This window comes from Capsicum annuum, chromosome 1 (genome assembly GCF_002878395.1).
Source record: "Capsicum annuum cultivar UCD-10X-F1 chromosome 1, UCD10Xv1.1, whole genome shotgun sequence".
Classification (NCBI taxonomy): Eukaryota; Viridiplantae; Streptophyta; class Magnoliopsida; order Solanales; family Solanaceae; genus Capsicum; species Capsicum annuum.
In genome coordinates, this window is record NC_061111.1 from 231492280 (window position 1) to 231504176 (window position 11897).

At 33.1% G+C, this 11897-nt stretch overlaps 1 protein-coding gene across 1 annotated transcript; it reads left to right on the plus strand.

Annotated features, from left to right (window-relative positions):
• The first annotated feature begins 1582 nt into the window (after positions 1-1582).
• LOC107871151 (pectin acetylesterase 8) lies at positions 1583-6279 on the plus strand. The gene is made up of 13 exons (XM_016717969.2): positions 1583-1896; positions 2217-2338; positions 2665-2747; positions 3381-3510; positions 3602-3681; positions 3824-3910; positions 4004-4128; positions 4260-4320; positions 4668-4721; positions 4803-4880; positions 5393-5498; positions 5656-5801; positions 5914-6279. Exons 2-13 carry the CDS (start codon positions 2218-2220, stop codon positions 6049-6051), a joined length of 1209 nt encoding a protein of 402 aa, XP_016573455.1. The 5' UTR covers positions 1583-1896; position 2217; the 3' UTR covers positions 6052-6279.
• The last annotated feature ends 5618 nt before the right edge of the window (positions 6280-11897 follow it).

Genomic DNA, 11897 nt, shown 5'->3' on the forward strand with positions numbered 1-11897 from the left:
ATGTTAAATTTGTAAAATTAGAAAAATGATACAATAGTCCTTTGGCCCACATGTGAGCCTACTTTTTCAACCTTTTCACACTTTTTACATCCTAATCTTAAAAAATAATTCAAAAAGAAATTTAGTGTCCCTCTAACAAAATAGTTTTAAGAAAATAGTTTTTGCCAATTTTTCCCTGATAACTCAACTTTAAGGTACAAATACACAAAAGTAGGGTTGAAATGGCAAAAATAAGAGTTTTTACCTACTCTTTTTCTTGAGAGGGAGAGAGAGAGTACATCAAGTGGGACAAGGTACAAGTGTAAAACACGTGGGATATATGAACATTTGACTTAAGTATGTAATAGACATAATAAAAGTATACAATCCCATTTTCTTAACCCCAATAATACGGCTGAATTAGTTATTCAAATAATGTATACACATTTATATTTCGTTATAGAAAATAAAATTAGAAATTGTCTAAAAAGATTTACTCATATGCATTTGTTTGAAAAGTATCTTTAATTTTATAAAGAAATGAAACTTTGCATAGTATATTATAAGGGGAGAATCTCCCAATGTAATACTCTGCGCCTTTTAATTAGTAGAAATGCATCTTGCGACTAATTTAATCTCAAAAGCAATGGCTCGTGAGAGGAGAATATAATTATCCAATTTAATAAATGATGTAAGACTATGCACCGAATATTAGAAACCAGAAAACTGTGATAGATTCCGCTTCAATATCCCGTAAAGAAATGAATTTTAAACTTATCTCAATTCAAAAATAGTTGATTATGAGAGAATTAGCCAAAACTTTATCACAGCACATGTTATATTCACATGAAAGGGTGCTGCACGGCAAAAGATTAACACACCACACCATAGAAATATAAACAAGTGTCCAACATTCCCAACTAACTTAATGTAACTCTTTTGGTTTTCAATCTTGGATAGAAGCCAAATTTGTAGAATGCTATAAACAAGATAACTAAAGAATTTGAGAGCTTACGTCTAAGCCAAAATAATTGAGATCCTTTATGCATGTTTTAGAAGTGTTAAAGAGTGCAACAAAAAGATAGGAAAGAAGATGTATTGATTCCCTTCAACTTATTTGAAATTTTCAATTACACATCTCAACGAATTCTATACAATTCTATACATGAGTAACATCAAAAGAGCTGTTTCAGTGTAAGATATTTTTAGGTTAAAATGCTTGAGTGAAAACAAAATTGCTTTAGAAATATCTTTATCTAAAAACAAAGTAAGAAAATCAACACTTACCATCAAACGACGTGGTGCAACGGACGAAACTATTTCTTTATTAATCAGAGGTATTGATTTTAAGTTGAGGATGTGTTTTTCTTTTTTGAGTAGAGAACTCTTTTCCAGAATGCATTCTATGGGTGCAAATTCAAATTAATTTGATTCTAATACAAATATCATTTAATTCATAATTTAATATCATTTGGGTCGGATCGGTCGGGTCATATCCAATCTTACCAGCAACTCCAGCAGCCAATAGAAAACAACCACCCAAGCAAACCATAGAAAACAAAACAGTAAATAGCCAAACAAATGAAATTATTTCTTTTATAAAAATCACTTTTTGAATTTCAATGCGAATAAGTGTCGGCTGCTTCTTTATTTCTTGGGTTCAGCATTTACAAAAATCATTTCTATAAACAAAGCATTCTTTTCTTACAAACAAAACAAAAAAAACTACCGAGAATTCGTATCATACATTTTCTTGGATTCTTTTTTACTATTATATGCTTTTACTTTACACCTACATTTGCTGTTTGGAGCTTATTTTAGCTCCAAAACAAGATAACTGAACTTGGTTCAGTGTAAAATTTCAGTCCAAATAATCCCATTTTGAGATTATCTCAATCTCTTTATTGCCATTTTCAGGTACTTTTGAGGTCTTTACTAATCTTGAATTTTATTTTGTTCTGATAAAAAGGGTTATTAGTAGCATTGGTGTTCCTTTTTCTATCTGGGGTTTCTCTAAATAGAGTAATTTTTATGCTAAATATGGGAAAATGCATTTTTGTTTTGTATAAAAATGTGATCTTTTTTGTAATTGGGATGTGTTTATAGTTTTAAAGTAGTTGTTTGTGATTGGTCAGTTTTGCTCTGTTTAGTTGTGTCTTTTTTATGTTCTTGGAATTTTGTGTATTGATAATGTTTTTCTTTTTCTTTTATTCTTTTGGAAATAAAATGATGTGCAGAATGGTAAATGGGACTGTGCAACAATGGATATATTCATTAGTTACTTTGTTGATTATATTTAGAAGTGAAGGGCTCTTTGTAAATATTACTTATGTTCTAAGTGGAGTGGCAAAAGGAGCAGGTAAGTATTTAGTTTCCTTTTGGTTTCAAATTAAGCTACACGTTTGCTCGTTGATTTTGAAAATTTATTTTCAAATATCTGTTTGTACGACAAATTTTTAAAAATCCAATCTTTAAATATTTTCATGCCCAAAACTGGCTCAGAACAGTTTTTGGGACTTCCATTCACATGTAAAATGCATGTCCTAGCACAACTTCAAATTTCAAAAAATCACGACTTCAAGAACTCAACTTTTTAAATTTTAACTTCAAAATCTCTGGTCAAACGGGAGATAAATTTATGAATGTGGAAATGTGTTGATTTTGATATTATTGATGTGTTTGCAGTATGTCTGGATGGGAGTCCACCAGCATATCATCACGACAAAGGACATGGTACAGGAGTTAACAGTTGGTTAATCCAAATGGAGGTTTGTTTCTCTATACATAATTTCTATGACTAGAGTAGTTACCAATGAAAAATTGAATTGTCGAATTGAATCTGTACAATTTCTCAATCTTGACTGCTGAGTTAAATAAATCTAGTCTATCGATCTTGTTGATCGATAGACTTATGTGCGAAAGAAGGGCAAAAGTTTATTATTGTTGCATATTTTGGATCATATTTATATCCCAATACATATTATTTGGTTTTTTCCTTTCAATATTGTGGAAAATAAGTAGAGATTTTGCCCTAGTGATTTACAAATAATAAAAGGAGAAAATGATGCATGAATAATACAAAGGAACATCTAATATTTGATTATGAGACTTTATGATCTAAACAAAATTCACCAGCCATAGCGCGTTTATCCCTCATATGTGATTTATGGGACGGTTTACCTCTCCCCTGTGATTTGCGAGCTAGGGGTTTACCTGTGGTAGCAGCTGCAGATTCCCCGTCATAAATAGAAAAAGAATTCACCTGCCATATTGCCTTGGGTACAAATATGAAGAATATTTGAAGATGTTTTTTTGGAGAAACCTTTTGAAGTATCTCTATGAGATGTTGAATGAACAAGATGTATTTATATCGAGATTCAATTTTAAAATTTTATTTTCAGGGAGGAGGTTGGTGCAATAACCTCACCACTTGCCTTTTCCGTAAGAATACTCGCTTGGGATCATCTAAGCGGATGGTAGAAAATCTCGCTTTCTCAGGGATTCTCAGCAACATGCCTCAGTTTAATCCAGGTTGAGCTTTCATCCATTTTTGTATTGATGGACCTCATGAATTACATTTTTCTTGTTTGAATAACAGTGTTACATCTTATTTAAATTGTAGACTTCTATAATTGGAACAGAGTAAAGGTTAGATATTGTGATGGATCATCCTTCACTGGTGATGTTCAAGCAGTCAATCCGGTAATTTTGAGTTAATACTGAAACTCTTGATCCGTCCTAAACTATATATGATTCTCTCGTAATCTCATAATTAAACTGTGGAGATTAACATCCGCCATTTGACTTATTTGTATAATTCTGATGAAATCCTTGTCCATATCAGATTACTAATCTTCACTTTAGAGGGGCAAGAATTTTTCTTGCTGTTATGGAGGATTTGTTAGCAAAGGGAATGAAGAATGCCGAAAATGTAGAGCCTTCTGTCTTCTTCTCTCTTTTTCAGATGCTTAGACGCTCATAATACTTACCGTTGACTGGCTCACAAATCAAGTTCTAATGTTAGGCTATTCTGTCTGGATGTTCAGCTGGCGGATTGACTTCAATTTTACATTGTGACAGCTTCAAAGCACTCCTTCCAATGGGTGCTAAAGTGAAGTGCTTTTCGGATGCTGGTTACTTTATCAATGCGTAAGCATTTTTATAGTTTATTAATATCCTGGTGTTCTCCAATTACTAAAAAACAAAAACCTTGGTGTTCTACAGCTTTCAAGAAGTTTACTTTCCTTTGACTGCTAATATAATTCTCTGCTATATTGCAGGAGAGATATTTCTGGTGCACCTCATATTGAAGAGTACTTCAGAGATGTTGTTAGCTTACATGTATGCTTCTTTAACATCTTTCTCATGGGAGTTCCATTATAATTTTGGTTGTAACTAGCTCCACATTATTTCATTTATCTTCTCGGTTTGTCACTGCTTATTGTGCGCAATCCCTGGCTTAGCCAACCCCGACTCGATCTTATTTGTGAAGCGAACATTCTGTAGATTGTTATATCATTTTTCTTTCTCTTTGAAGAATAAAAATGTTGGTAAGCTGTAACGTTTTATCTCCTTTTCTATGAACTTCATTTTCTAATGTTACTTGTGCCTGGAAAAAAAGGAAATAGTAAAGTCAACGGAGAAACTTTAGATAAATTTCATGTCCATTTTACCTTGTATTGGATCAGGGTTCTGCCAAGAATCTGCCTGCAGTGTGTACCTCAAGATTGAAACCGGATTTGGTAAGAGATGTCACTTTCATAATATGTTCTATGCCTTTTACTTGGGTGCATCTTACACCAATAATCCAATAAATCTTGCAGTGTTTTTTCCCGCAAAATGTTGCTCAACACGTGCGGACGCCACTTTTCCTAGTTAATGCGGCCTATGATTCCTGGCAGGTGAAGAGCATTTCTGGGAAGTTCTGTTGATTTACGCTATCTTCTTTTCAGAACTTCCTTTCTCTGCTCTATTTTAATCCTTGATTGTTTTATGATTATTGCCTTTTTTGCTTCATTGGATTTTTGATAACTTTGCCTTTCTGTGTTGTGATATATTTGTAAACTGATGCAATACCTCACCTAGAACTTATAGAGGGAGATTTGATGTTTACAAACGCTAGACAAGATATGTCATCGTTGACACATAGCATGGAAGATCGTTTTTTTATATATTTATCATGAGACGATCACATCACAGAATAAGAAACAGCATCAATAATCTAGTCAGGATTTTAAAGTTCCTAAGGATGGAGATGGTCCTTCAAGACCCTGATCTCACCAGATTGCCTGAGAAATGAGTGCAAAGAAAGAACTGTTGATCCCATAACTTTGTACGACATGGATATTACCAATACATGTATAAACAGAGTTGAGTTACTTGATCTTTCTGACTTAATATTATTTGTATTCAGATAAAGAACATTTTGGCTCCTGGTGTTGCTGATCCCCATGGGTTCTGGCTCAACTGCAAACTTGACATATTGAAATGCTCTTCCAGGCAGCTTCAAATTATGCAAGGTCAAGACTCTAATTTCTCAATATCTCTATGTTGAATTTGAGTTTTACGTGATAAAATGTGTTGTCGAAGCTTTCATTACAAACTAGAAACCAACTGAGAACTGCCAAATGCTGGAAAAGATTCATCTCACCGAAAGCATTTCTCTTCATTCCTCAGGTTATAGATTGGGGTTTCTGAGAGCGTTAAATGCACTCGGCCCTTCTTCATCAAGAGGGTATTTTATCAACTCTTGCTATGCACACTGTCAAACTGAAGTTCAAGAAACATGGTACAGGGCTGACTCTCCGAAGTTAGCTAACAAGGTAAGAAATTAACTGAACTCTTAACATGTTCATTTTACTTCTTTTTGGCGTAGACCATTCGTAGTGTCCTATTTTGAGATCCATTGACTTTGCTAAAAATGTCCGTTTGCAGACAATAGCCAAAGCACTCGGAGACTGGTTCTATGACAAAAATCCATTCCAGAAGATTGATTGCCCTTACCCTTGTGACAAAACCTGTCACAACCGCGTTTCTGATCCAAATGTCCATCCTTTTGACATTGATATATAAATCATTGATAGAAGTTATTCTTTGTGATCATTGATATGGAAAATCAGAAACTCCCAAAGGGAAATAGAAAATATAGAAGGAAAGAAGCTTGTATTGATTTGTTAAATATTTCACAATAAGGGAAAAGCTACCATGGCATAAAATTGTATGCTGTGGTGCCTATACACATACTATGTATTCTTATTCAATTAGTACGATCGAGAATCTCAATAAAAATGATTTTATGCTTGTTTGTTTTGTACAATTATTAATCCACCATTAGATGGTTAGTCCGTAAGGATCATTCATGTTCTTGAGGATAGCTGTTTGGGGCATGCACCATTGATTTTGGCGGTATCCCGACAAGGGTCTCGATCTGGATTCTTGACTCCCGACATGACCCGAGGCCCCGAACCCCAACATGACATGGGAACTGACTTTGTACCCTGACCTGAGACTTGACTCCCCACCCTGACCCATGACATGTCCTTGGACCTCGACCCCACCCCGGTCCTTGAACCCAACTCCCAACCATGACCGGGGACCTAACCTAGAACCCAGACCCCGACTCCCAACTCAACATGGGACCTGACTTTGTACTTTGAGTTGAGATCTGATCCTGACGCCTTCCAGGGACCTAACTTCTAACCCTGAGTGTGAACTTTCGACCTTGACCCTAGACCGAACTCTCGATTTTGAACCAAAATCTCACACTCAACCTTGATCGGGGACCTAAATCCCTACTACCACCGACTGCGCAAACTTTGACACGATACATCGACTCCGACTGAAACCCAGGGTCCAACCTCAGTCGGACCCAACTCTTGTCCCTAAACTTGAAGCGAGCCTAAAATTCGAACTTAACTTGAGACCCGTCTTATGATATCGACCCCCAATATTGACTCCCACCCTTAACCCCCGACTCGACATTCGATCCCGACCCAGACCACGTCCGACATGACTCGAGATCCAACTCTCAACCTCAATCCCCACCCAAGGCCTAATCCTGACCAACTTTGAGTTAGTGTTTGGGTGAGGTCAGGATCAGGAGTTATGTCTCGGGTCTTGGGTTTCGGGTTGGGGTTAGGACCTAAGACTCGGGTTTGAGAGTCAGGGCTCGGGACTTCCGATGAAGAGTCGGATGGTGAGGTTAAAAGGAAGTTTTTAAAAATGATTTCTTTAATTTTTGAAGAAAAATCATTTTTCCTAAATTTGAGAAAAATAATGTATTTGAAAAATATTTTCTAAAATGTTTAAGTAACCAAATATGAGAAAATCGAAAATATTTTTCTTCATAACAAACATATCCCAAGTAAGTTTGTTTTGTCTGATGAATGAATTGTCTATCTTCTATAGGAACACATGTCATTTCAATCTTAATGTATTTCGGATGCTTGAAAATCCTACTTGCACAAATTAATTTTTTCTTATGGCAAGAAAGTTTTTGACAAGGATGATCGGTTATCTGATAATTTGCTCTTTCGAGTAAGGGAAAGGATGGACGTTGATCTATCACCTAGGGTCCTATTGTCCTCCAAGGACCATTCATGAGAATACAACAACATAACATAATATGACATGAATTTCTTAGAACACACAGTTATAGCTGTTGCCTGTTAATAATCGTTGGAATTTAAGGGCATACAAATTCAAAAATTTACATTTGAAGTGTGAAGATGTCATGCAGCAGTATCCGGCAATTTTTATGATAAATGACTTATAAGATATTTATAATTTACATTTGAAGAACAATGCACATGTGATGTAGCAACAATTTAGGTGTTACTAAAAGGAAATCACTTATTAATTATGATCATTGACCAGACAAATTTAGAAAGTCTGTTACAAAAAAGAGCAGCTGGCAATATCTTATTTTTTTTCTGCAGAATATAATTAGATTGTATTAATTATGCATGACTGAGCTTTACTGTGTGTAGCGTCGTCTTTTAGATCTGTATCTTTTGAATATAAGAATGAATTGTCTCATTCTTCATTTGGCTATGAGGCGAAGGTCTACGTCCTCCTACATATTTGAATATTGAAGTTCGGGTAGTATTTTAACCTCCATCGTTGTGGACTTTAATTTTGCTTTATTTTTTGCTTTAAAAAAATTAATATTTTACTAATTGACAGCCATATCAGCAAAAAAAAAAAAAGAACATAAAAATATAAAAAAAAATGTGAGGGGATTAATAGCATTCCGTAAAGTTTAAGTGTATCATAACAACTTCAGATATAGTGAGAGGAGTACTTGTGCCTTATCTTTATATACACCATATGTGTGTGCGTACACACTAGTTTCATTCGCCTTGTGCTAAGTCCGGGCCCAAACTATGATAACATTTATATTTATATAGATTTTTTTCTGTTACTATGCTTTTTGTTTGTTTTTGTATAATATTATATTAATTAAAAGAAGTTCAACAATTTTTCAGTATTTCTAGAATATTAAATCACATATTCTAGTTTTTTACCCTATTTTCTCTAGTTCGTTTCGATGTAGAAAGAATATGCCTTTCTTTCTTGGAAACTGTTTAAGGCTACAAGATTAAAACATATTTTAGTCATTTCTACATATCATTTATTTAAAACTACGAAATTCAAAAATATTTGTTGCTTTTAAAAGTCGTGCTAAGTCAAAATCAGATAAATAAATTGAAATAGGGGAGTAAAATTTTCTAAGTTTCGCATAACTTACTTTATACCTTAAACTACACGGACAATTATATAACCCCCTTAATAACTTTCAAATGAATTTTATATCATCCTAATGGCTAACGTGGCAAATTCAATAAGATTCAGCACGTCCATGACAAAAAAATTGAAAAAAATGGGACCCACTTTTAAATGTTACTTCATTCTTTTCATAATAAATGAATTGTTGGATTTTGGCACAGAGATTAAGAAAAAAACATTAAAGATATAAATTTAATATAACTTTCCATTTTTACCCCAAAAAAAAAAAAAGTTGATCTTGTAATACCTTTTCAAAAGTTAATTGATTGTCAAATCATAAGGGTAAATTGGAAAAAAAAATTCAATGATTCACTTATTTTGAAACACCAATAAATACCCCAACAATTCACTTATTATGAAACGGAGGGAGTATAATTTTTCTTTCCTTCTTCTTCCTCACCCCCATCTTTCCTTCTTCTTCCTCACCCCCACCCCCCACCCCCCACCCCCTCTTCTCCTTCCTCTATTTTTTTTTTCACTCCTATATAGTATTAACTATCTCTAGTCAAATACATAACAAAATTTTCAAGAATAAAATTTCAACGATGTTTTTTTTCACTCCAACCCATCCAATCATCTCCAATCAAATACATGACAAAAATATTTTCAAAAATCAAAATTTGAACAGTTATTTCTTTTTATTTTTTAATTCTACCCATCAACTATCTCCAAGTAAATACATAACAAAATATTTTCAAGAATCAAAATTTCAATGATTTGATTCAAAATAAAAAATAATGGATCTAAGTAATGTTTTTTTATTTTTTTATTTTTTGCAGTGGATATATGTAGCAGTTATTGCAATGTTGGATTTGATTGGATCATCAAGCTGGTTTGTGCAATCTGAATTTTTTTTCAAATGTAGTTTCTGCTAAACCCGTGAAGCTTATTGTTAGTAAAGGTTTTAGAAAAATTCTATTAGAATGTTGTGGGGGGGGAGGGAGGGGGGGCGGGAGGCGATTTGCAGACTCAAGAAAAGAAACGGGAGGGGTTTTGAAAGTTTCAGATGAAGAAATGGGGTGGGGGGCAAGGTTGCAGATGAAGAATGTAGGGCAGATGAAGAATGTGGGGTGGGGGGTGGGGGGTGGGGGCGATGGAGAAGAAAGCTTAGGATATATATATATACACACACACATATTGATTTAGGAAATTATTTTTTAAAAAAAAAAATAAATTATTTACGTGCTCCAACATGGCGTGAAAGTCGTATAATATTTTGGGGTGGTATAAAATTCACTTGAAAGCTATTAAGAGGGATATATGATTGCCCGTGTAGTTTAAGGTCTACAGTAAGTTATGCGGACAAGCTCAGGAATGATACAACGTATTTTCTCTTAGTTAAACAAAAACCTTTTCAAACAAATGCATGCATTAAAACTTTTCTCCTTTTTATTTTATTGAAAATTTTCGAATTAAAGTCTTCAACGATCTAAATTGAGTTTTGCCTTATGTTGAATTAACTTCATTATTCTTTTTCAATTAAATTTATATTGGCTAATTACATTTTTCAAATAAATAAAGTATTAGATTTAAATAATCTAAAAAATATTTGATGCTACAAAATTATTGTATGATCACATTAGTAAAGTTAATTTATAAATAAATATAGTATTTAAATTAAATAATTATAAATCTAATTCAACAAAATACTTTTGTAGATGTTCCTTCAATTGGTTAAAGCTTATAAGGTTATTAAAACTTCAATTAGGAGTAAAAAGATAAAATAGTGTTCCTTGTGAGGATTAACAAATTAGGTATTCTCTCCTATTATTATTTTCATAATAAAGAACACTATAAACTTTTGAATAGTTTTAATTTTTTATTTGGTTGGATAAATAGCTATTTTGTGGTGTCCCTATCACCTTTTTTTAATGACTTAGCATTTTTGTATAACATTTAAAAAGCTCATATAATTAATCAAATTTATCAAAATGGTTGAGAAATTACAAAGTCATTAAACCTTCATTTAAGAATAAAATATACAAAAAAATCATTTGAGGACTACCAAACTTGAAGATTCTCCCTTATATATAGTAGTAATATAAATCTCATACCGAAGCCTTTCTCCGCCACTACCCATATTTCTTCATCCATAGAAACCCCCTCCCCCTTCCTCGCCACACATACACACTCTTTCTCCTTCTTCAAACCCCTTTTCTCCTTATATGGCCAATCCCATATTTACAATTCATAACTTTGAAATACTTCAAGCTAAAACAACTTATAATTTTAAAATTTGAAGGAAAAAGAAATCAAATCCGCAGGTTAGATGCATAGAAAATTTTGAGCATTAAAAAAAAGAAGTATTAAATGAGCCTTGAAGATTTGAAGAATTGAGAAAATTATTTGAGAAAAGACATTTTTTTCCTCCCTGAACTTGTCTTCCAAATTCACTTTAACACTTAAACTTAACTTTCATTTATTTATCCCTTAACATGTTTAAAGTATATTTGTTTGACCCCTAAAGCTGACGTGATATTTTTTTTTAAAAAAAAAGGGTGCGTTTATTTATTAAAAAAATTAATTTTAGTAATATTATATTTAATTTTAAAAAAGAATAAAATTAAAATTAAAATAAAAAATAGACACTTTTTCTCTTCTTCTTTTTTCTTCAAATCATCATCAACAACAACACTCAAACCTCCATTAACAACCTCAAATTTTTTCACTTTCCTCCATTAACAATACCACCCAAAAACAACACTTTCCTTTAAATTTTTTTCACTTTCCTCCATTAACAACACCTCTCAAGAACAACACTTCAATTTTTTTCACTTTCCTCCATTAACAATACCACATAAGAACAACACTTTCCTTTAAAATTTTTTCACTTTCCTCCATTAACAACACCACCCAAGAACAACACTTTTCTTTAATTTTTTTCACTTTCCTCCATTAACACCACCAAGAAGAAACATGAAAACACTATTAAATATTTTTCTTTATTGAATACCATCTCAACCTTTAATTCAACTTCATCAAAATTTAGATAAAAATTAAATTAAATTGATGATTTTATTTTTGAATCATTTATCATCAATGAAAGAACGAGGGTAGGGGGCTGAAAGGGTGGGGCTGAAAAGGGAGAAAGAATTACGGGAGGGGGGAGTGGGGGTCCTGGAAAGGGAGAA